We start from the raw sequence: 25,294 nt of genomic DNA on the forward strand, positions 1-25,294 counted from the left end.
AATAAATAAAAAACCAAACACTTCAGTGGCTTATAATGCTACATTAACCAACACAAACCTAGTACAGGTTTTGTAGAGAGGAGTGCAGTACTAAACAGGTCTCAATCAAATCTGCTCCATCAATTATAGTTTGATTAGATAAACAGCATGTATGCAAACTCTAAAACTCCTCTAGACTGGAAACACTTTCTTACAAAAGAGCTTGCACAATTAATTACTGCTGACTCAGAAAAGAGCAGGGGAGGTGGATTAGCATAATCCAGCAACAATAGTGACCATGCTGGAGACTGGTAAGAAGGTTGGACTGACTACAGTCAGTTTCTATACATTGTGTAAGTGTAAATTACAGTAATGAATCCCACTGACGCTAGTAACTGATTGCCTAAACCCTGTTACTTCAATTTGAAGTCACACAGAAACGGATTGCACTGACTATTTAAAACAATGTTAAATGAGCCCTTCAAATAGTTACTGGTGTATTAAGTACCAATTCACAGTCTGTGCTGTACAGTAAAATACAGATTTTAAAAATACTGTTATCGTCATTCAGTAACGACAACTGATGAACCCAGTTAGTCAACATTAAAGAGGCATATGGTTTCCCTCTAGTGGGTAGCAGATGTTAACACAGGAAGTGTATCGACAGCAATAAAAAACTAATTTTATTTACAGATTTGTTTGAAAAATGCATGTACAACAGTGATTTTAATAAATCGGTGGATACATGTAAAATGTTACTACACATCATTTTTCCCTATAAAAACAACCAACCATACAAACAAACAAATAAAAAATGATTCAGTTTGTAATTATCTACTCATTACTAATAAATCAAGTACTTTGTCAATTTATCTGAAATTTGTTAAATTATCATTTTTCTTCATTATTATTATTATTACTATTATTATTATTATTGTTGTTGCTGTTGTTGATCACTTTATGTCAGCTGTCAGAAAAGGCCAAACTTTTTTTTTTTTAATATTAGAAGAAATCACAGGGAAAGCAATTCCAGATTGCACGGTGGGGATATTACACAAGGACGCAGTGATTCAGGATACTGTTCTCAATGAGTTTCTAGACTGCAGTGAAGCAGTTTCACTATAGACAACTGAGGAGAAAATACTGGAAAGAGAAAAAGAAAGAACTGTGAATACATATTTGACAAACAACGTAACTGAAAAGCTATTCTGAGCATGCAGAAAGGCTAGATGTGCTGGCATTACATCTTTACCTTTATGTCACCGGCTCTGTGCAATTATCTCCTGACAGCTTTTGTACACGTGAACCAGACAACTGAGTCTTGGCTTTGAACTCTGGGGGGAGAATGCAAAATGATGATGTTAGAGTCTCTGCGTGTAACTGATTCCAATGCAAGATTTCAAAACTTCATATGTTTAGTACCTACTATCTGTCAGATGTCATGCAGTTACACTTGAAGTCACTGTCTAAATGGTCAAAATCATTAAAGGGCCAAAGGCAAAATATTTTCTGTAGCTTTTTTTTTTATTAAAAGAGCATAGATCATTCCCCAGCCCATATACAGAAACAAGTTTGAAAGAACAGCCTCTTTGAATTGACTGGTTTTGTGAGGTCACAAAATGAATACACTAAAATATATCCGCCTATTTAGCCTGCAAGAGTTAAGCTCTCTGCATTTAGGCTGAAGTTAGAAGGAGCATTTCAGCCTGAACCGCTTTTTGAATTAGACACAATACAGAGCAGCCGAACAGAACAAAGCTTGTTCACATATAATCAGTCTTAAAGGCACAGTAACACAAATTTACTATTTAAAAATATATAAACAAACACCTGGAAAAGAGGGACGACACTGGCGACTCCATCCGGCTCTGATGAGTCTTTTATCAGAATGCAGAGGTAGTATATGATACTATGCTGAAAAAGAAAGGCCTGTATGATTTTACAGTCAAAATTTACAGTCAGTAGCATTGCATGTACATTATAGGATTGGTCCTAATAAACAATAAGGAGTTCCCTTACCATATAAATTGCTTCATTAATAACAATGTCTTTGATCTTGTTCATTTCAATGAATGTTGTGCTCTCCCTTCCCGAGGCATAGAAAGAAGACAGCTGGACACCCAGAGAGCCGATTATGAGAAGGGTTTCTTGGTCCACTTTCACAAAGTGGATGTGCAGCATCATCCCAGCCAACGTCACGATGATGGCACTAGACAGGACAGTGGTGTTCTACAACAGACATTACACAAGTCTTACAGTCAGTCCTCATAAAGTAATCAGATCTTATTAGGTATACACTGTGTGTCCAAAAGTGTAGACACCTTTTCATGCACTATTTCTTCTGTAAGGCAATAATAGGGGGTGTGTCCCCCTTTGCTGCAGAAACAACATCTGCTTTTCTGGGAGGGCATTATACCTAGACGTGGGACCATTTCTGTGAGGATTTGATTACATTCATCACACAAGAGCATTAGTGAAATCAGGTTCTGATGTTGAAATGGCATTTGTGATCCAGAGCTAATCATTCAACTCATCCCAAAGGTATTGCATATAGTGCCATCACTCCAATGAAAATAGTTCCACTGCTCCTCAGACCAATACTGGGGGCTTTTATGTCCCCCTCTAGCTGATACTTGGCACTGGGCTCAGTGACCTTAAGCTCATGTAGGCCAGTTAAGACAGAGTTACACTTATATACACATACATGTACGCAAGACGACCGCTCTCATTTCATGATCATCCTGAACATTAGATGACCATGTCCAAAGAAGGGAACACTGCTCAGATTACCAAGATGTGATGCAGCATACTGAGCATACAGAGCAAACCGTGACACCAAGAACTACAATGGTATATTGCAAACAGAGCTTGTCTGCAAATACCACCACTTGTATGACAAAAAGACATGTTTAAGATATACATTAGGGTCGGGTGGTACGACGATAATACGGTATACCATGGTATGTAAAAATGATGACAATACTGAAAAGTTCTGATGGTATTTCAAATGATGGCGTGTCAAATTTCTATTCTATGTCTGACAGGATAAACAAACACATTTCTCCCATTTATTTTTCACTGATTAGTGGTGTGGGAGTTCACCCACATGGTGCTAAGCATTAGAGATGGATCTTTGAAGGGAACAGGTTCTTATGGCTCTTTGTTCTTTTTTTCTTTTTTATGGGGTGGGGGTTTGCTTTCTTTGCAAAACAATCACTAGGATAATGACAGGACAAGATCTAAACCAGATTCAAACTAAGACAACCCACCAATATATTTTTTTTTTCATATGTGTGGAACAGGTTTAGGTTTAGCAGCACTAAATTACTCATATTGCCAGACCTGCCAGACCTCACTGATCTGCACTGTAAACATTACAAGGTGAAGTCATATCCCTCTGCATGGTCAGTGAATGTCTGTATGAATATATATAACATTATATTTATATATAAATAAAATTGCTTTGCTTTAAATGCAATGCATGTAGTGCTTAATATTAGGAAACTTTTTGCTGACGCAACAAAAAAACAATTATAATGAACTTTTGTGCAAAACAGATTTTAGTGAAACAATTTTCTGAAAAATATTTCGCAGAGGATTTCCAAAAATAACCCCTGCAGTGGACTAGTGGACTGTTCTGGGATGTGTACACCTTAACTGCTTTGACAAAAACATGACTGAAACGTGAGGCAGGGAAAAACAATCTATTTTTAATCCTTCTCTTAATTCACTCTCTAGCTCTCTCAACCACCGTTGCGCTCTCTCTCTCTCAGGCTCGTGGAACTGGAAAGGCCAACTTTGAATGGTGTGTTTAAACAGCAACCAACAAATCCTGTTCTTGCTGTCTATATGCAGTGATACACGACTCTGGGTTATCTGTCATGCCCCCTGGTGGATATGGCTTTTAGTCTTGTAGAAAGTGGCATGGCATGGTTTTACCAAGCGGGAGGGCAGTGTAATAGCATTCAACAAATGCCACAAAATACGTAAAATATCCAAACATACAACAATAAAAGTCTAGTACAATAGCATGTGTGTGTATATATATATATATATATATATATATATATATATATATATATACACATATATATATAACCACAGAGCTGGAAGATCAGAACAACCTGAAAAATTTTAATTAATACAGCAGTAATAAACTTAATAATCCAAAACAGTAACCACTAAAATACAATAGCATATAATTATAACACCCCATTTAGGGTATTATAATCAAAACTGGTTTTTGGCACATTTTTTTAACATTAAATTTTTCATCATGAGTTCTCTTTAACTGACTGAAAACTAGCACCTTAACTGTATTAGCAGGATATGTTATGTTAGCCACGCTGAAGCTTTGATGGTACACATCTCCAGTCATTTCAAGGGAACAATTTTGCCTAGCAACAGCCACTCAATAGGTTAAGGGTGTTTTCTCCACAGGCCCAAGCCAGTACTCTCTGTGCTGCTGACTGTCTCACGGCTGTGCACCAAATCTAATGGAGAGTTTGGAATCCATATTGGTGGCATGGCACAGATAAACATCACGCCAACAACTCCTTGCTGTTGTAAAGATGATAAACTGTAATTAATGAACCAGTTTTACAGACACATATAAAACAAAATGTAAGTATTTAGTAGAACATTAGTCACATATTTCAATATTTTTAGCTGTCCTTTTTTTGCTTGAGCTAAAGTGATAAGGCTGTGCACCAGTATCCATAACTGGCTCCCAGATATGCAAAAGACATGCAGACGACTGTGTCTGCTCACACACACACACACACACACACACGCGCGCACGCGCACACGCACACGCGCACACGCACACACACACACGCATTTTCTAAGCCACTTCTCCCTCAGGGTCACAGGGGGTGCTGAAGCCTATCCCTATCATTGGGCGGAAGGCAGGATACACCCTGGAGAGGCCACCAGTCCATTGCAGGGCAGACAGACATACATACACATTCACCCACACACTCACACCTAGGGGCAATTTAGCTTGTCCAACCTGCCGGACTGCACGTCTTCGGCTTGTGGGAGGAAACCCATGCAGACACGGGGAGCACATGCAAACTCAACACAGAAAGGACCCTGGTCACCCGGCCGGGGAACCGAACCCAGGCCCTTCTTGCTGTGAGGCGACAGCGCTAGTAGACATATACGTCTAGTTAAAAATAAAGTACAACTGTGCCTTGACAACCCATATACAAAGCCACTTAGAGCCCATGCTCACCTGAAACCCATATACACACACACATACATTTTTCATATATATATATATATATATATATATATATATATATATATATATATATATATAAATATATGTGTGTGTTTGTGTGTGTGTGTGTCTGTAACCAAAACAGGCACAGTAACCAAACACCAAAACAGCCTGTTTAATGGTCACATAAAATGAATTATGGCTGTTTTACAAGTCTATTCAGGGGCTACATAGGACTACGCGTACTGTAGCTGAAGAAAACAACGTCGCATTGTGCAAAACGATATACATCAGCTCAAGTAACTAGTGAACTGTTGCAGCCAAATCAAGTCACAGACAGATTTAATTCGCGATAAAATACTCTCTTTAGTCTAATACTTACCTACTTACTTAATAACACTTGCCTACAATGATTGGTTACAGGACTGAGACCGAAAACCTAGCTACTCACCTCTGTAACAAAAAACACGGCATAGGCGACTAACCACACGGAGCAGGTGTACACCATCACCTTGCGTAAAGACACCTTCGGAGAGCTGACAGTAAACTCTCTGCAGAAGGGAGTGTAGTTTTGGCAGTCCACCGAAATCGGCTGTCCGTTTATGTCTGTAAACTCTCCCTCTTCAGCCATGTTGACAATGGCTAACAGCGCCGGCTAACGATACCTCGGCTGTCACAAATGAACGTTAAAAAATGTCAAGAAACCTGCCATCAACAACGAAGTGTTCTTAAATATCAGCTGTTTTATTACCGAACAAGTACCGCTCGAAACAACTTCACAAATCAAAATCCACTTGATGCTCTTAAGGAATATTTTCTAAGGCTTGTTGAAATTCAGTTCACGTCAATGAAAAAGAACTCGCCGACCTCTGAATGCACAGTGTATTGTGGGAAATTGAGTTTCACAACAGTGGCGTACTACAACTTTGTAAAACCTCTGTGAAATGTGAGGTGGGCATTGATGCGTTTCTGTAGTACGGTCAGTTTGAAATATTGGTCAGATCTAAACATCTGTCCCATCCCAGTATTGTTTGAAGCGTTATCTGCTGAGACTGACATGATGCTGTGATAACTGTTCTTCCTTAAATGAAATAAAATAGCACTGTGGAGTACTAAACTCATCACAAATTTGAAAAGCTTTGTCCCCTGTGTTTAAAACAGTGTCCACGTTTCTCAAAGCACAGTGAAAGATTTTGTGCAATTCCAGCACTGAGATGTAAACAAAGTCATTCATAGTGGTTTGGCATGCGCTCATTCACTGTAGAGAAACTTATAATGTCATTGCACTGTCTGTGCAACTGTCTATTTTTTCTGTGCATATGACAATAAAACTTTCAGTGAGGGAGGTTTCAGAGGCATACAACTTTTCAAACGTTTTGGTTCCTATCACCACCACTGTGAACAATTCTGACTCAAAAGCTTCTCTAGAACGCAACGTTTCACACCAAACCGCTCTGAATGACACACAGCACTGAATATATCTGACGCACTTAATTGTGCAAAGATTTTGAAAAATTACCCTTTAATATAATTTTTTCCTTCCTCCCCTTTCCTCCTCTGCTTTTTTTTATTTATTTTGTTAATTTATTTAATTTATTTAATTACCACTAACTGTGGTAATTGCTGCTTTGTCTCTTAAGGCCGCCGTGCGAAATGTATTTGTAGAGCCCGTTTCACCTTAGCTTTAAAACGGCTCTTCAAAGCAGTTTCACGTCATGTAGTTTCCAGTCACGCACTACATCTCCCTACAAACCTTGCGTGAAAATTTCCCCTCCGACCTTCACGCTGAAAACAAAGTCGATCAGCTGATGTGACTTGGCAACAACACTGCGAAATCAACCGGCCAGCGGAATTATTTTAACCTGCTGCTTTAAAAAAACAACCCAACCCTGAGCTGTCCAGTAACTGGCATCTTTGTCTGAATTTGTCCAGAAGTAGTCAGTTTCCTGTCCTCCTGCCGCTTGCTTGGTGGAAAGCATTAACGCTGTCTGGCTCGAAAAAGAAGATTTGTTTTGCTGTTTTGCTAAGTCAGGAAGGCTGCTGACCGCAGACTCCGCCGCTGTTATTTTTGGGGTAAACGTACAGCAGAGATTATTTGAAATTTAGTTGACATAAACCTGCTGTATATAAGTGTACATATATTAAACCAAATCTAATATTTGTTGTCATTGTATGTTAGCTAGAGGGCAGTATCCCTTTTTTTCGCAGCGTCAACGAACGAAATGCTAATGCTGCTAGCTTGCTGAACAAAACAAAAGCTCAACACGTCCGGTGCTCCGAGCTGGCGGTGAACAGCGATTTGATTTGGGAGTATGTACAATCTGGTAACGCATTTATATCTATGATATTGCTTATTTAAGCGATTGGTGACCAAGAACGGTGGTTTGAGAAGTTTTTTTTCTGTTGGGACAGAATGCTAGGCAGCTAAGTGTACAGTACCGAGGCCAGTGTGGGTGCTAGCTGATCTATTTCTAGATTATAAGTGGCTAGATTTAAAAAATATATATATATATATATAATCACTTGGTGAGCATTCACTTAATCTGACATTTGACATGACAGTTGGAGATGTGCGTTACATTGTAATTTATTGTAAGTTAGCTAAGTGAATTATATCTACTTTGATCGACCAGTGTCAGAAGTTCACAAGTTAGTATCGGTGGTAGCTGTAGGTTGTCTGAACTGGGATTTAAAGCAGAAACTTCACGTTTTTAGCCAGTGCAATAATTTAGTTAGTTAGTGCTAACTAGCCTTTACAGCAGTGACCTAAGTGGCACGTGTATGGTGGTGTTATTTGTTTGTGGTGCTGACTGGTTTTACTGGTTTTAAAGCTGACAAACATTTGGATGGAATAATATAAGCCTCGTTTCTTACCCAAGCAATACCATCGCTCAATGATTCGAATGAACAGTTATCAGGTGCGTTTGGAGGTCTAAGCCAGTTGCTTGAAAGTCAGTAAGCTACCTCGGTTGTGATGAGCGGACAGGGTGTGACTGGAGCTTTGGTCTGCCAGGAGAGCTACGCGTGCGGTGGCTCGGACGAAGCCGCCTACGAGTGCGACGAGTGCGGCAGCCTGCAGTGCGCACGCTGCGAGCTGGAGCTGCACCGGCAGGAGCGCATGCGAAACCACGACAGGGTGCGAATCTCTCCGGGCCATGTGCCCTTCTGCGACTCGTGCAAAGGGGACGGTGGATGTCCGGCCAATGGTTCTCGCCTCAGGGCCGTGGTCAGGTGTCAAGGCTGCAAAATAAACCTTTGCCTGGACTGCCAGAAGCGCACGCACAGCGGTGTGAACAAAAGAAAGCACCCTCTTTCTCCTTACCCACCCTGCAAACCTCCGGAGGCAAACATGAACTGTGCGGACGTGGAGTTAGAAGGTGTGAAGGCTCAGCTGGACAAGGTCTCCAGCTTTCTCTTGGTGGATGAGAAGGAGGAGATGCAGGTATGGGAATGAGTTGCATTGAGACAGGTTCCCAGAGTTGGTCCTTTTGGACCCCATGCTGTGCACTGTTTTGTGCTATCCCTTATGGGCTGGGTCAGGTGTGTTACAGTAAGGGATCACAAAAAGATACTGAGGAGGGGTCTGTAGGTCTAATCTTGGGATGATCCTTTTGGTGTCTTTTTCTTTCCCTATAGCTCAGTCAGTGTTTACCAGTCCTGATCCTAGAGTATTTCATGAGATGCATGTTTTGGTACTTTACTTGAATCAGCAGATTTTCCCCATATGACAAATGTGTTCCATCGACCAAGACATGTTGGATGTCTGAAGTTTACTTCTTTTGATAAGCACATTACATTAGCACTGTAGCTTTAGAGCAAAACGTAAAAAGCAAACTTCTGATACCAAGCATGTCTTGGCTGATAGACCATATCTAGAGCATGGGGGATTAGTCTCTCCTATAGTTCTATAAAGATTAAGTGCAGCGATCCTTCTGGACCTGTATTGGGAAACAGTGCTGCAGCTGTTAAGAAAACATGTTTTAACTATGTGAAATGTCCAAGTAGATGTTGTCCCAGTTTCTATTATTTATATTAATATTTACACAGCATTGTCAAATTGTATGCTAAAACTATTGATTATTGACGTTGGCCCACAATTTCTATAACACAATATCACAATAAGATTTGTTTCAGTGCAGAGATTAAAAAAAAAAGAAATGCCTAAAGATGCATTTTGCATTTACTACTATTAATTTTTTAATCAACACTTCAATTACGAACAGGTGAAGGCTGCAGAGGAATTTGTGAGCAAACTAGGCTGTGCACCAGACGAGCTGCTGAAGGTGGTGTCCATCTTTGGTAATACTGGGGAAGGAAAATCGCACACGCTCAATCACACCTTCTTCAAGGGCCGTGAGGTGTTCAAGACGTCACCCACCCAGGAGTCATGCACTGTTGGAGTGTGGGTGGCACTGGACCCGGTCCATAAGGTGGTGGTGGTGGACACAGAAGGGCTCCTGGGAGCAGGAACAAACCAGGGTCAGCGTACCCGTCTCCTGCTGAAGGTGCTGGCTGTGTCTGACCTGGTCATTTACCGCACACATGCCGATCGTCTTCACGACGATTTGTTCAAGTTCCTGGGCGACGCCTCGGATGCTTATTTAAAGCATTTCACGAAAGAGCTGAAAGCCACCACTGCCCGCTGTGGTCTGGACGTGCCGCTTTCCACTCTGGGCCCAGCTGTTATTATCTTCCATGAGACCGTCCACACCAAGTTACTAGGCTCAGGTCAGTGAGCTGGAGCTCTGCTGCTACTGTTCTTCAAATGGACAAAATCGTTAGTTTGATGTGATCAGTAACAAAGTGGTAAAATATTATTTAGTTATATATAAATAGCTAGTTGTTATACTGAATTTTTATTTTGTTTTGAAGCTTCATTCTTGTTGACACTGGCTGATATATTGGTCAATACGGGTATTCAAGTAACGTTGTCACAAAGTAGTATTCATTATTAGTTTTGGCAGTTTATCAAAAGATAAATATTATATCAACGATAGCGTCTGTTGCATAAAGTAGCAGTATTCTTGTTGCTGTAGTGTATGAATACATTGTATTAGGGTTCCCTCTGGTGGATTTTTAAGACAGGAAAACAGGACAAAACAGTCCAATCAAAACAATGTCAGGTTTGTTGAATATATAGATCATTAACTTTATTAATACAACCTTAAATATAATCTATTACTGTGATATATTTAGAAATTATTGCGACATGGAATTTTATCAGGACTGCCCAACACTAATTCTTGCTTTTCAACGCTTTTCAGATAAGCCATCTGAGTCTGCAGAGCGTCTTCTCCAGGAGCGCTTCAGAAAGCTTGGGCTCTTCCCAGAGGCCTTCAGCTCTATCCAGTATCGAGGTACACGCACATATAACCCTCCCACTGACTTCAGTGGCCTGCTACGCAGCGTGGAGTTGCAGCTGGACAACACCACCACACGGTCTCCACGATCTGCTAGTGTCATCTACAAGGCTCTGCAAGTGAGCATACTTCTACACTTGCCTATGTCTAAAAAATATTTAAGATTTTCTGAAGGATTTCCTGAAATCCATGTGAAACTTGTGTACCAAAGTTAATTTGTTAATTTTACATGATTATTTTCCATTTTCTCTTTATCTCTCGAATACTGTACTTGTACGATGTATATATAATATGTATACATTTATTTACATGACTCTGTTCTGCCCTGTTTTTTGCCTCATTTAAAAAAACTGTAATGCCAAAGTCTCCTGTAACAACACTCCTTATTCATCACTGTGAACGGGCAGGCTAAACTGCTACAGGCTGAATACGCGGTCACATATAAGTATGTTCTTGATTGTGATAACACAGTCATTATCAATATATAATTATCTTTTTTTGCGTACTAACTCTATGGAATCGCTGAAGTGAACACCATGTTTTAATCTGGTTTACATATCACAACAAACTGTTATACTCAAAAAATGTTTTTATGAATGTTTTGAGTGGTCATACGTATGTGATTTTAGGCCTTGAGTGAACGGTTCAGTGGAGAGATTCCTGATGAGCATCTGACCAGCAACTCCTTCTTCCCTGATGAGTACTTCACTTGCTCCAGCATCTGTCTCAGCTGCGGGTGAGCTTGCATATCAGTCTTCTAAGGTAGACAGCAGTACTACTGTGGAGTTTAGTATGTTTAAGCTAAAGCCTGCTGAATATGTGGGTTTCAGCTCAGGCTGCAAGAACAGCATGAACCACCTGCGGGAGGGAGTGAGCCATGAAGCCAAGCAGCGCTGCCGCTATTCCCCTCACTATGACAACCGCATTTATACATGCAAGGTCTGTTGCGCCTTTCAGGCTGTAATACAGTATAAACTCTATGATTAGATGTTTAGTGTCCTTTGATGATGTCTGCTTTTTTGGCCTTGTAGGCATGTTATGAGAGCGGTAAAGAGGTAATTGTGGTTCCCAAGACAACAGCGTCCTCTGATTCACCCTGGTTTGGCCTGGCTATATATGCCTGGTCGGGGTACGTCCTGCTATTGGTTATGCATTGGAGAATTTAGCCAGTTTATTGACCCCTATCTGAATGGTGAAATTGTATTTCTTTTTGCAGTTATGTGATTGAATGCCCAAACTGCTCAGTGATCTACAGAAGCAGGCAGTACTGGTATGGGAATCAGGACCCTGTGGACACAGTGGTTCGTACTGAGATCCAGCACGTTTGGCCAGGGGTGAGTAAAAATTAATGAATTAATAACAAGTGTTTGTGTATATAAAGTATTATGGTGCATTGGGGGTGCAAATATCACTGCTGATATATTATTTGCTGGTAAATTATCATTTGCACATTGGAACTACAGGCAATGGTATCAGGTATGTTTATATACGTACAAACTGTTAGCTTAGTTGAAAGCAAAATATGTTCAGTTTAACTCCTGGATATTGGCCCAGGACCAATTCTGTTTTATTTCAGCCAAAGCAATTAACATTAACCATAAATAAGATAAATAATGTAAAAATAGAAATAAAAAAATAGAAAATATGGAATTTAACATGACTAAAATTAACAGAACATTTTCTTGTAATGGAAAGTTGATGCATGCTTATAACAGTGAGAATCTATGAATTATGAAGTAATTATCATTACAGTTGTAGTAGTTACTGAATAATAAGGCAAAGTTCATAGAAAAAAAAATGAATATAATGTCTGCAGGAATAGTTGTTGCTACTGCCCCTGATCTATCTAGGTCAAACCTATCACAGGATAGCTACCAATGTGAGAGAGTGACTGTGAGTGTCCAGCCACTGTTCTGTCCAGCTCTTTTTCTTGCTTCTGCTAAAACAATCTGTCACTGCCCCCCCATTTTTTTTTTTTTAAAGTCTGATGGATTCTTGAAGGACAACAACAATGCTGCCCAAAGGCTGCTGGACGGAGTGAACTATATGGCTCAGTCTGTGTCAGAGCTGAGTGTGAAACCTGCCAAGGCCGTCACTTCCTGGCTGACAGACCAGATTGCCCCTGTTTACTGGAAACCCAACTCTCTCATATTTGTAAGTGTTGTAGCTTTTCTTCTCTTTCTATTTAAAAAAAGGAAAAGTAGAGGATAAAACTACACAGGATGATGCTGTATGCTAGGGAATGACTAGGGTTATGGTTAGTGGTATGTGTAATAACAGGTTACATGCAGTGCATGATTGTTTAAATATAGGTCAAGGTGTAGGGTCAGGTCATGCATTCCATACATTTCTTTCTTCATGGTTATAACAACTAGACACTACCTTAAAGTGAGTTGCAGAACATGGTATAAGGGTAGCATTGTAGCGTACTCTATAGAATGTATGTCTTTTGGCAAATGTTTCAGAACTGCTACAAATGTGGTGAGGACTTCAAGGATAATGATACAAAGCACCATTGCCGGGCCTGTGGAGAGGGCTTCTGTGATAGCTGCTCCTCCAAGTCCAGGCCTGTACCTGAGAGAGGCTGGGGGCTGGCACCTGTAAGGGTCTGTGATGCCTGCTTTCAAAACAGGGGCATACCAGAAGGTTAGCTGTGTACTAAACATGCTTTGGGCAAGGTTTGAAGAAATTATTGAATGTTTTCAGCGTTTAGTAGATTTTTAAGCAAACTGCCTATGAGGGTTTATAGACCTCACTGGGTGTTTGTAAAAGGTTATGCTTTATCTGTGCTCTTCTTTATTAGAATCATGTTTCAACTTGTGTTTTCCACACAAGTATTTATGACCGCTAAATGCAGTGCAAGTTTGGCTGCTTCTGTATGAGCATATTTGGTCTTTCAGAGCTGTTGGATGCTGCATTAGCAGAGGAGCAGAGTGGGACATTGATAGCCAGAAAAGTAGGAGAAGCAGTACAGAACACTTTAGGAGCTGTGGTCACTGCCATAGACATCCCTCTAGGTTTGTATTACACCCTTCACTTATATTCCAACCCACATACATACATACATACATACATACATACATATATATATACTAGCTGCCCTGAATTGCTGTTTATGACTCTCGCATAGAGATCTCCATTTCTCAGTTTTTTGCCAATATTGGAAAATGCCTCTTTTCATTGTGTGTATATTTTATGAAGAATGGACCAAAAGAAATGGCCCAAATGAGTTGTAAAAAGTCTGGTTCCTTTGACTTGCATTAAAAGTAGATTTTTTCCTTCTCCTGTTATTTTGGAGAAACAAGGCTTTCTTTTGACAACAGCGAAATGCAGAGAAAAATGGAAATAAGAACATGAAGCTCCTCCGTTGTTGCTACTGTTTGTGTTTACTGTTAATGTCACGAATTACGAGAAATCATGTGACCATTCAAGCCAAAGAGAATTTTGCCTTCTTTTACAATGTAAAACATAGACGGGTGCTTGACCAGTTTACAGAGAAACTGTTTTTTTTTTTTTTTTTTTTTTAAATTTCCTCTAGTCATAGTAAGCATGACTCAGAAGATCACACGACAAAATGATTACATGTATTTGCTGTATTTCTACCGATATTATATTGATGTTCTTACTTGTGTGTTAGGGTTAGGATGTGTTAGTTTGACAAACAGTAAGTGTAATTTGGAATGATGTCAGAGTAAAAATTCAGAAAAAAAATGATAGTGATAAATTAAAAATAGGTCTCATGATTTTATTTTCCATATGTCATTTCCCAAGTGACTTCAGAGCATTCTATTAAAAGTCAGCTATTCTATTAAGTCATCATGTTTATTCGCTCCATCTCCAGGTTTGGTTAAAGACGCTGCTCGCCCAGCCTACTGGGTACCAGACCAGGACATTCATTGCTGCAACCAGTGCCAACGTGAGTTCAGTGCCCGCCTCTCCATTCATCACTGCCGGGCTTGTGGACAGGGTGTGTGTGATGTCTGCTCCCCTGACCGTCGTGCTGTACCCTCACGGGGCTGGGACCATCCTGTGCGGGTGTGCATTGCATGTAACCAGAAACCTGGAGACCTTTAGCAGGACTGGAAATTTCAACATTCACTCTGACACCCACCCTCGCACACAAGTTGCATTGGTTCAGCCCACACTGGGAGCGAAGCACCGTGCTATAAAGCTTTCTGTCCTGTAAAGCAAGAGGAGCAGCGCTGCCTTTTCATCCCAACATTTGGTTCTTTCACACGCTCGTCTGCACTGCTCTAGCTTTCAATGGACGCCAGCGCCACTGAAGTCCAGCTCAGAACGAAAGAGAAGCTAAGACTCATATTTAATTTGCAGCTAAAATCGATTGAGGAAAACTTGAAATTATTTTTGACAATCCATTGCTTATCATGTTCTATTACCCATGTTCACTGTGCAGCCATCATGCTGATTTCATGATCTTTAAATCATATCTGGCTGGAATATGTTTTTGGGTCATGTCCACCAAATGCGTATTTGGTGCTTATGACCTGAAGACCAGCAGATCAGCATCCCATTACAATTATGGTCTGCATGAATCCAGGGAAGGCCTGTACTGTAAGCAAAGGCAGCTGAATGGCCATTACATAAAACTTGCACAGCAGGCTAGTTTACCCTTCTTGAGCTTAAGACATTTTCAGGCGTTATTTAGCTTTTGAGTTCTTACCCAAGGAGTGACTGTTTTTATCCCCTAACCCTGAAGCATACCCTTAATGTAGTGCTCTAGGGCCATTTCATTTTAACCCAGTGTATTGCCTCCTATTGAGGAGCCCATCTCCTTGATTTTAGGATGATCTCCATAACCCAGTTCTTATTTTATAATGGAATTATAACACTAAGCCATAGAGAAACTGCACAAAAGTGTAAGATGTGGCATTGCCTAGGTGGATTATACACTATGATGCCAATCCACTTGATTACACATTCATACAGTCATTTACTGCAATGTTAATATTCATATTTCAATCACTGGTACAGTAGCTATTGTCATCTAGCCCCTGGTATGGGTTCATAGATTCATATAAAGGGTTCTCTGCCAAAAGAAAAAAACAAAAAAAAAAAGCTTGTCTAATAGAGTTTGTTTTATTTGAAGTGTATTATTAGGATGACTGAACGTGACAAACAGACTTAAGTAACACAAATATCAGTAACTGTCATGTTTTATGCACCTATGCTGATTAAATTAAACTTGAGTACCTCTCTAATGTAATGCAGTGGTGAGTCTTTCAAGTTGAATTCTTGTGTTGTACATTTTAGTCATTTTACACCACAATACACCTGCTTCAGTCCTTCATGATTCTTTAAAATGTGTTTCAAATTAGAAAGCACTTAAATTTTAAGTAAAAAAAAAAAAAAACACTTTAAAATTAATATGTACTTAAAATTAATATGTACACTAATACATGATGTGTACAGTTAGTCCAGTGAGTATTTCACGAAGCAGAATTTATAAGTTTAGCCAGACAACTTAAGCCCAAAATCAAGCCTTTCAAACAGGATAAAAGCTGAGGGACATTCCTATTAGACAGTCCTCAATTTTGGGTTAACATCTGGCTGGATGAGAACTGCTGCTTTATGAAATACCCCAAGGATTTGGAAAAATATTGGCATATGGTATTATTATGGTGCATCTGACCACATCTGTACATCCAGCAGGTGGTGCTGTAGCTCCATTTCAAAAGCCATACAGAAAGGATGGCTTTTTTTTTTTTTTAACCTTTTAAACTTTCCCACTGTATTTCTCATTTCTTATGAACTCTCTGGGTCTCTCTCAGATAAGTTTTTCTCTAAAGCATAGACTTCATCCTGCAGTCTAAAATTGCACTTATGGAGGTCAAAATTCAAATAGCTTCCATGTGTGCATTATTAATATGAAAAAAATTCTAGCGATCCATTTTGTTCTTCCTTTAAAGACCATATGCCCCAAACAAGTACGATTCAATCTAAACAGAAAAGAACACAGCTGTTAGGATTCGTAACTGGTCTCTATATAATTGTACATGTTAATTTACCAGGTTCATGTATGCTCTGAAGGAATTTACATACACAGCAGAGAAAGATTAAACTGGATTACATAATCATAAACATAATCTTTTTGTTGTTTAATACAACAGTCTACAATCTACCTTTTGCTGTAAGTCATTGAAGCACTACAGAGTGTGTGGTTACCAGCTAACCTTGTCCTTTTGGTCCTGTCCAATCTTGGTAGTCATTGTTATATGGGTAGTAATAAAGATCACGTTGGACAGCCATTAGAAGGCCAGGCAGTCCTCTGCGGCCTCCCAGCTGAGAGGAGAACACCACATTAGGGATGGAGTCTTTCCCTGCAGGGTGTGGAGAGGGAATGGTCCTGATGAGATGTCCATCTCTAAGGCTCCATAGACGGGTATAGCAATCCTGGCCCACTGCAAACACAAGAGGAAATTAAAGTTATAAAATAAATCCTAATATGAGTCAGTAAAAGCATAAAGTTCCATATAATTTTGGCCCAGTATTAACTGCAAAACATTGTCACACATTAATTGCTAAAATAAAAATGAACATACTATACACACCTGGGCAAAATGGCACAACACTAAGCTTTTAATGGTCTTAGCAACAAATCAAACAGATGAAGTAATTTAATATGGTGGCTTTTCCCTTTGATTTCTTTAAATGTTCTTTTTGTGCAATGTTTTACAGAAAGAAGAGTCCCACTCAGCATCTTCATGGCTTCAAATAGTTGAAAAACATTGTTGAGCTAGTTTGTGTTTTAAGTGATACCAAATATTTTCTATAGGGTTTAAACCTGGACACGGACTGGCACAAACTGTCAGTAAAAAACATATTTCTTATAAACATAAATATAAAAAATAAAAAAAGAGACATTTGTGCCTTTCTGGTTCCCCCAATTGAACAAACAACCAATGCTGCAATAATAACAAATATTTTTAGTTCTTAAAGTTCTTCAAATATTTTCAAACAGGTCAAATTTATTATGCAGGCGATGAATTTGAATAGTAGAGGAGGTAAGAGGAAAACAAGGAACAGAACAAAACTAAACTTAGGTTTAGAGGAAAGTAACTTACCTAACAAACAAAAAACAAACACACAACGATTAGCCTAACTTTATAACTAAAGCAAACCAAGACAAAACAAAAGCATACAAAAAGAGCCTTTTCCCTCCAAAGAGGTTATACACTACTGCTACTGTGTGAATAGTTACTAGTTCCTCACCAATTTTTAAATAATAATCCCCATAGTTTAAAATAATTTTGAATTAAAATAAGCAAATCAAACAAAATTGTAAAGTTTGAGATTTAATGACATTAATCAAATCAAAATGAGCTCCAAGTAAGACCACCTCTTGTAATCAGGAATGTTTTGAAACATTTACGAAGACATGCATCAAATGACAGTATATTAATAACAGCAGCAATACTTTGGGTTTTCCTAGTAAGTGGAATAAAGAACATCAAAAAAGGATGGGAAAAATCCTTTTACCTGCTAGCAGCAGTCCTTCTTGCTCACTCAGGTGAAGGGGCAAATAAGCATACTCATTGTGATGACCTTCATACTGCTTTACTGATCGCTTAACACGAACGTCCCACAGCTTAATCTGATGAGATAAAACCAGAAACACACCAATGTTAACATGAATTAACATGAATTAATATTTTTCATTAAGTAACATTATTTAGTCCACTAGCTATACGTCAGGCATCAGTGGCAAAAGGAGCTTCTTAGAGACAGACCTTTCCCAGCATGTCAGCAGCAAGGAGGTAGTTTTCATCCTGGAGGAGTCGGACGGAGGTGACAGCGGAGTCCTGATAGAAACGGCAGGTTTTCCAGCTGTGGTCCCGTCCCCGGCCTCTCTGCCTCAGGTCAATGCTGAAGATTTCCCCTGAACGGCAGCCATTAAACAGCACTGGAGCCTTACACAAACAGCATTTGTGTAAGTCATTATGGTACTAGGCTCTGTATCGGCAAGTATTAAAAAATATGTACTTGGTCTGAAAAACTGTCAAAGCATCGCTAGAGCTGGAAGTTGCTTAGCGCTAACACACATGGATGCAGAATGCTGGCGTCAGTTTGCGCGCCTTGATAAGAAAAGAATGGCTTTGGATGCTACATGACGCAAAATGGCAGCCTTGAGGCTGTTCCTACTCACTCTCAGGGCAAACTGTTGGGTCAAAACATCACTGCCAGTGCTGTACGTCTGTCTTCGTCCAGTCACTGCATCAGTCACAATGACGTGCCGTGAAAGACCTGAATATGCAGGATTAGATTTCTGCTCATTACATCAACACAAAAGTGAAAACACGCAATTACCAACAAAGAAAGAAAAACTCACCTGTGCTGAAAGTTTTATCAGCCTGTGGATTTAGGCACCAGGCACAAGACCAAGCTGTGGAGATCTTAAAACTGCAAAGCATACCAGGCTGGTCTAATTACAGAAAAAGAGGATGCAGCTGGAGTTAAATCTGATATATGAACGAATGACTTGCTTTATTTTATACAGTAGTTCAAAAAGTAGTATAGTGTAGTAAAGTGTGGAGCGTAGTGGAAGCAACTGAGTTGTCTCACCAGGATTGGAGTTACTGAACAGAGAAGCAGGCAGTAAACTGACACAGCCTGGGGTCTGAGATATACCCACCAAACACAAGCTGAAGGGGGCTCATCAGGAAAATAAAGATTCCTTTCATGGGTTACATTGTCTATTAACACAACACAAAGCAGTTGAGAAATGAATAATTACCACTCGAAAGGATACAGAACATGGGAGTCTGAATGAGTCACAGATGCCCAGCACACAGAGGTCATCTGAAACAAATGAAAATAGATAGTCTTATTAAATGATTTCACAATCTCATGAAAAACAGCTGCTTTTCCAGTTGAGCGTCTAATACATATTCTGTTTATAGTGCATCCAGATCACTTTGTTCAGCTGAAGTAGGCTTACACCAAATCCCTAGGATTACAAATCGTTTGGTTGATGACTTTAGGTTTAAATTCAGAATTCGCTTCAGTAGAGCAGTGTTTCTATTCACTGCAGGAATGTCTGAAAATCTGCCTTAATGTTTGAATGAGTCCATCTTCAGTCTATTTTAGCAATCAGCATTACAAAAGTACATGTGCAACAATGCCCGAGTCACAAGACAATTTGTTAGCCACAACCTAATGTGCCATTATTTCAGTTTAACTCTTATGTTTTATCTTTCTATTGTTTTGCTCATCTTCCTATGTTGAGTGCTTAGAAAGAAAAGTATTATATAAAGAATGCTGTTCTTTATTATCATTATAATAAAGGTATTATCGTGAAATCCGTGATCTTACCTTGCGGTTAGTGAAGTACAAATTATCACACATCTCTACTGACAGAGAGCCCTTCCTGCAGCCACGGAAGTTCATGATACCGTACTTGCAGCCTCCATGTGACACATCATTCACTGTGAACACCTGCTCACAAGCTGAATCAGCCTAGGGAGAAATATTAGGCAGATGAGGTAGCAAAGGCTTGTTTTGAGTGTACTTACAAAACCAGTTAACTCAAAACTATCTTATAATAGAAGCTGTAAATACAGACATATAAATACAAACTTGAACACATTAACAATAAAGATCTTGGGACAAGAGATTGCCAGAGTTAACTCCCCAGCTTGCTCGGTCTGGCAACTAGACTGAAAGTTCACTGTCCTGAACAGATTTTATTCTCTCCCAAAACAATTTAGCTTTCAAAAACATTTTAATACAAAAAAGCCCACATACATAAAGCTCTTTCAGATTATTTATTTATTCTTAAAGCAAAAGCTATTATTACTACAACTACTTACTTGTGGTGCAAAAGAATAATCATAAGAAAGCAGAAACTATGTAAAAATCTATACACTTGTGCTTTACATTTGCAACAAACTTTTGTAGTCCTTTTTAATAATAACTTGATTTTTACTATTTAACTTGACGCACAATTGAAATAGACCTTTTTTCTGCAGAAAGGGTATGCCTGGATCTAAAAGTGAATAAAGGGGGAAAATATATAGATTCTCTCTTGTATTCACTATTACAGCTTTTTAATATAGAATATTTTACTTAAGTATATATTCCTTATACCTAGCATTACAGTTCTTTTGCTTTTGTGTCTCTGTGAGGCTTGTGGTATGTTCTTCGAGAAGGACACTGACATTTGAAAGGACTGGTTTATGCCCAGCACCAAACTATCCTACCAGACATGGCAGCAGCCTGTGGTACCAGAATTGAAACTAATCTCCTTCATTGTTGGAGAAAGGTGACAACTCGGGAACCTTCGGCCTGACTGAGAGCTACTCTTGCTAATGGCATTAAGATGATCAAAGGACACTAACTTTGTTGCCTGAATTTCACCAAAAAGGTTCCTGAGCTCATCCATGTCTGCATGACAATAATAGTTTTGCTCTGTACTTATAAATAAGCAATTATATATGTAGCCTGTCTTATTTACATATCATTTGCAAAAGGGTTTAATTGCCTTGTCAAAATCTGTGTTAGATGAAGAAGACACTTGTAGGTGCCCCCCAACTCTCTCTGTCTCTGTGTTACATTTCTTTTTTATGCTCCTGTAATTCTGAAAAACATTTTTCTTATTAAATATGAATCTATGCATTTTTGAAATTTTATGTGTGGTCTCCTCTTCTTTGTTTTTGAGGTACATCACTCACAGAAATTATAATGTTTTTTATACATTTCAAAATTTTTAACTTAGTCATTGTGGTAAACAAAGGTAATATGAAGTAAGGACGGAATGGTTGAACATCATTTTGCCCAACCAGGCAAGTGAATTGTGGCACTGCTACCCCAAGTCAGTTTTTTACTTGCCCAGTAAAATTAATTTAAGTTCTTTAAAAGACATGTGACTGTACTGTTTCCTGAGTGAAAACTCCTAGATACTTTATACTACAAGTGAGATTTGAGTTTTCTGGTTCCTTGTTTATGTACGGGAACACTTATGAAATGATCATCTTTGGTAACAGAACATAATCTACAGAGTAAGAGATAAAGTTCCTTGATAAAGGAATATGAATGATTCCTTTAAGAAAGGGATGACACAGATAACACAGACATAACTTCTGCATTCATCTGTCGGAAGAGAGGACAGTTCTGGCTGACCTGCAACATGAACACATTTTCATTGAGGTCTGTTAGGCCTTAGTTTGTCCACTGAGGCAGAGACAGCAGCTCACCACAATGAGGCGGAAATTGTCTGTGTTCGGGCTGTTGGAGTCGGAGCTCTGCACCTCCAGTTTGTGGCGTTTCATCTCACTGACCTTCACCTCATGGACCAGCCTGATAAAAAGAACAGTCAATGCTTTAATATACACCATTTGAAAATGCCAGATGCCCTACACGGTTTGAAAAAATGAATTTTAGCTATGTTTTTACCTTAGTTATTCAGAGTCATGACATTTTGTTACAGCAGCATCCATATCCTAATTATCGCTGATTTACCTTTTTCAGCTAATATGGAGGGAGAAAGTATGCATGATGTATACAAGCTTCCTCTGATACTTTACCTACAATAGGAGCTTGAGGGCAGCATACCCAGATGTCTCCTCTGCAATAGCAGTGCAGTGTTAAGTCCAGTCCGTGGAGCTTTCTGTGTTTTAGGGTTACAAGGTTCAATTAGTAAAGAAGCATATGATCTACACATAACTAATGGTACTTTCCATTACTCTTGTTTCTTTTGAACATATGGAACACTATGCATGGACTCTAGTGCTTAAATGCACGTCAGTATCTAAAACCTCACCTTGTTCGGGTGCTCATCCTCCACAAGCAGCTTTGCCCTCTTTTTTTCTTGCTCCTTCGTCTCCAGCATTTCCCTTGTTAACGGATTGCAGTTGTTGTGTCCAGGCAAAAGCCGGAAGTAGCGGTTCTTCTCTGGATCGAAGTAGAAGCCTGGCAATTCTATTAAAGAAATAGTTTGGCACAACAATCTTATGACCGGAATGTTTTGAAGGAATGCACCAGAATTTTTCAACGTAATTTTTTATCTGTCCCATATGTAACACACAGCCACATACAAAGGTTTGCGTGCCCCTGGCCAAATGATATGTTTTTGTTGATGTAAGAGAAAGTAAGTTCAAATATTCTCTACAGAGAACACACTTCTACAAACCGAATGGATAATTACTGTTTATTTGTGACATACTGAGAAAAAGAAATCAAAAAACATAAAATGAAGCCTGTGCAAAAGTTATGGCACATTTTATATTTTATGTTTTATTTCTCCCCAATATGCTAAACTCAGCAAACCAATAGAAATCGTGCACTAAAATTTGTAACAAAAAAACATATTTACATGTGTTCCCTGTAAAGGATTTAACTTCTTTTCATTAAGACAATCAACAAAACATGGAATTTGACTGGGTTTTCGCATACGACTATATGACTGAATATTTAGAAAGCATTTAGAATATAACAGGGGTCTCTCACAACATGTTTCACAAAGTGAGGGTTCTTGATTGAATTGCAGCAAAACCTTACAAATGCAATAGTGGTTATTTTATTTCATGACCGTTAAGATGCTCAAATGCAGCTTAATCCCTGTACGTGTATACACACACACACAAACATATATATACACATATACATACACATACACACATATATATATAAATAAATGTGTGTGTGTATATATATATATATATATATATATATATATATATATATATATATATGTGTATATAAATAAATAAATGTGTGTGTGTATATATATATATATATATATATATATATATATATATTTATATATTAAAAAAATCAGTTCTTATGCTGTAAAGAGATATTTTTCATGTGATTGGCCGTTTTGTTATGGCAATGTAGCATGGTAAAAAAGATATCCAATGTTCATGAGACAGGAAATAGTGGGTTAGACTGAACTAAGACAGGACCCAGAAAACCTTACGGCTCACAGCTAAGCAGCAACCGCCCATTGGCTTTTGTTGTGAGTGTGTTTCAAATCAACAGGTTTTTTTTTCACAAAGCACACGCAAATGTGTAGAAAAGATTGTCCACTGTAAGGAATAACAGATAAAGCAGATGCATATTAGGTTGAAAAATACTGCCAGTGTTCCACTGGTGGTTCCCAATGATGAGAGCTGACCTGGAGCAGCTGTAGTGGCTCTTGATGAGGAAGCTGTGTCTTGGTCGGAGTTGCTTTCTGCTGCTCTGGAAGAGGGCCCTGCTGTTGCATGGTCCCATCTGCTCAACAACAAAATGATATTAGGTTAATGATGCAATCCACATGTTCCATTTCTCACACCGCAAAAAGCAGCATCATATTTTGGTAGACTAAAATGAAAAAAATAAATAACCAATCGCTGAGACAGGTGTTCAACTTCTCACACATCTTTGGCTTTGTCAATAGAATGAGATGCTCTGGAGCAGCTGCATGAGCCCGAGATCACTCTGCTATGCAAAGTTTCAGCTAGAGGAGTTCTCTGGAGTGATGGAGCTCCAACCAATAACTTTAGAAGCTTGCTCGGTGAAATGGCTCTCAAAAAAAGGGTTCTGCTATTGTTAAGTGGCAAACCTGAACATATAGAAGAACCCCTTTAGGTGCTAAATAGAACCATTTTCAAGAAGATTCCATGAAGAACCATATACAACATTCTCCAACAATCTGAAGAACCATCTTACCATGCTTGGCTCTATATAGCATGTAAGGTTCTAAACAAAGCCACTGTCTTTACTAAAGAACCATCCTTTTAAGCGGGTAGTGTAGAGGTTTCCCACAACAGCAGGAGCTGTTACCGCAGTAAAGGAGGAACAAACTCCCTATTAATAACCTTGATTTCAGAAGAAACGCTGGGTGAGCGTTTCACAACCTTTGGGACATGTAATGTTGTACAGTAATGAATTAAACAGGTTAACACGTGCTCAGGGACAACAAGGACTGCTAATTCAGTCCGGTTGTAGTCAGTTGGATTTACCCATACTCGGGACTTCTGCCAGCGGAATGATCTCTCCTTCTCCAGTCAGCCCGATGATGATGAAAGAAGCGTTTGCCCCTCCCTCTCCAATTTCTCTTCATTTCTCTTGTTCACATAAAATGAGGCACTGAAGTAAAAAAAATACACAGCTACAGCCACCCACTTCAAGCCAACTGTGCATGAGGGAGAGTAGCTAAGGCACGTCTGAGCGGTAGCTAAGCTAGCTAGCTAAAGGTTACAACGCGAATGTACACGTGGCAAACCACGTTATCTGCACATGCTTTTGCTGTTGGTTCGACAAATTTCATATACCTAAACTCTGCCTTTGACTCTTTAACTCTCTATATGTTCTGTTTGCCTCAGAACGCCTTCTTCTTCCGCACTCACACAGGAATCACCCTGTCTCGCCATGGACAACGTTGTTTCCTCGTGTGGCTTAGCGAAATCCCCGCCTCCTCCGCGTCCCATTGGTGGGTTTAGCAGAAATATGTATCATCCCGGTACGGGATTGGACATTTCTGATGTCAATCATCGCGAAAGACGGAACGAGCGGGACAACAACACTCACGGTGTTTATGTTATAGATCCGTGTGGCAGAGAGAAAAGACAAGTTATTTTGGAATAAATCAAAAGCTTTGTAGGCAAGAGGGGCGGTTCACATTTAGCACGCAAAAATTAGGAGACATTAAACATACCCACAGGTTTTGGTCTTATCATCTTATCACTATTACAATTCTGTGAAACGTTGAAGCGATTTTCATGTGAACAAA

General features: G+C 39.3%; 3 protein-coding genes across 4 annotated transcripts; 1 reads left to right on the forward strand and 2 right to left on the reverse strand.

Moving 5' to 3' along the window:
* Positions 1 to 639: 639 nt before the first annotated feature.
* pigh (phosphatidylinositol glycan anchor biosynthesis, class H) lies at positions 640 to 6,064 on the reverse strand. 2 transcript variants are annotated; one of them, XM_017692484.2, is made up of 6 exons: positions 5,955 to 6,064; positions 5,655 to 5,873; positions 1,999 to 2,208; positions 1,810 to 1,893; positions 1,232 to 1,313; positions 640 to 1,122 (listed from the first exon to the last, which is right to left on the reverse strand). In XM_017692484.2, exons 2-5 carry the CDS (start codon positions 5,832 to 5,834, stop codon positions 1,239 to 1,241), a joined length of 549 nt encoding a protein of 182 aa, XP_017547973.1. In that variant the 5' UTR covers positions 5,835 to 5,873; positions 5,955 to 6,064; the 3' UTR covers positions 640 to 1,122; positions 1,232 to 1,238. The 2 variants fall into 2 exon arrangements, with proteins under 2 accessions (XP_017547973.1, XP_017547972.1); XM_017692483.2 differs by having other exon boundaries at positions 5,655 to 6,064.
* Positions 6,065 to 7,011: 947 nt separating this feature from the next.
* Positions 7,012 to 15,779, forward strand: zfyve1 (zinc finger, FYVE domain containing 1). Its single transcript, XM_017692582.2, has 11 exons — positions 7,012 to 8,645; positions 9,427 to 9,931; positions 10,468 to 10,682; positions 11,193 to 11,299; positions 11,394 to 11,502; positions 11,595 to 11,692; positions 11,780 to 11,897; positions 12,547 to 12,717; positions 13,029 to 13,209; positions 13,464 to 13,580; positions 14,405 to 15,779. The coding sequence occupies exons 1-11, from the start codon at positions 8,178 to 8,180 to the stop codon at positions 14,635 to 14,637; spliced, it is 2,322 nt and encodes a 773-aa protein (XP_017548071.1). The 5' UTR covers positions 7,012 to 8,177; the 3' UTR covers positions 14,638 to 15,779.
* wdr21 (WD repeat domain 21) lies at positions 15,645 to 24,969 on the reverse strand. The gene is made up of 13 exons (XM_037537890.1): positions 24,525 to 24,969; positions 23,696 to 23,793; positions 22,340 to 22,497; positions 22,104 to 22,186; positions 21,774 to 21,876; positions 19,894 to 20,037; positions 19,331 to 19,380; positions 19,144 to 19,223; positions 18,911 to 19,003; positions 18,728 to 18,825; positions 18,312 to 18,491; positions 18,061 to 18,175; positions 15,645 to 16,982 (listed from the first exon to the last, which is right to left on the reverse strand). The coding sequence occupies exons 1-13, from the start codon at positions 24,623 to 24,625 to the stop codon at positions 16,750 to 16,752; spliced, it is 1,536 nt and encodes a 511-aa protein (XP_037393787.1). The 5' UTR covers positions 24,626 to 24,969; the 3' UTR covers positions 15,645 to 16,749.
* Positions 24,970 to 25,294: the final 325 nt, after the last annotated feature.

This window comes from Pygocentrus nattereri, chromosome 4 (assembly GCF_015220715.1).
Source record: "Pygocentrus nattereri isolate fPygNat1 chromosome 4, fPygNat1.pri, whole genome shotgun sequence".
NCBI lineage: Eukaryota > Metazoa > Chordata > Actinopteri > Characiformes > Serrasalmidae > Pygocentrus > Pygocentrus nattereri.

Excerpts from the sequence above, each read along its gene's own strand:
- pigh (XM_017692484.2), bottom strand. The coding sequence starts at position 5,834 with ATGGCTGAAGAGGGAGAGTTTACAGACATAAACGGACAGCCGATTTCG. Across the intron at positions 2,209-5,654 it reads CCGTGTTTTTTGTTACAGAG|AACACCACTGTCCTGTCTAG; the intron begins GTGAGTAGCTAG and ends TGTCTGTTGTAG. Across the intron at positions 1,894-1,998 it reads TTAATGAAGCAATTTATATG|CATAGTATCATATACTACCT; the intron begins GTAAGGGAACTC and ends TTTCTTTTTCAG.
- zfyve1 (XM_017692582.2), top strand. The coding sequence starts at position 8,178 with ATGAGCGGACAGGGTGTGACTGGAGCTTTGGTCTGCCAGGAGAGCTAC. Across the intron at positions 8,646-9,426 it reads ATGAGAAGGAGGAGATGCAG|GTGAAGGCTGCAGAGGAATT; the intron begins GTATGGGAATGA and ends AATTACGAACAG. Across the intron at positions 11,300-11,393 it reads AGCATCTGTCTCAGCTGCGG|CTCAGGCTGCAAGAACAGCA; the intron begins GTGAGCTTGCAT and ends TGTGGGTTTCAG.
- wdr21 (XM_037537890.1), bottom strand. The coding sequence starts at position 24,625 with ATGAAGAGAAATTGGAGAGGGAGGGGCAAACGCTTCTTTCATCATCAT. Across the intron at positions 19,004-19,143 it reads GTTCAGTAACTCCAATCCTG|ACCAGCCTGGTATGCTTTGC; the intron begins GTGAGACAACTC and ends TTCTGTAATTAG. Across the intron at positions 16,983-18,060 it reads AGAAGGACTGCTGCTAGCAG|TGGGCCAGGATTGCTATACC; the intron begins GTAAAAGGATTT and ends TTGTGTTTGCAG.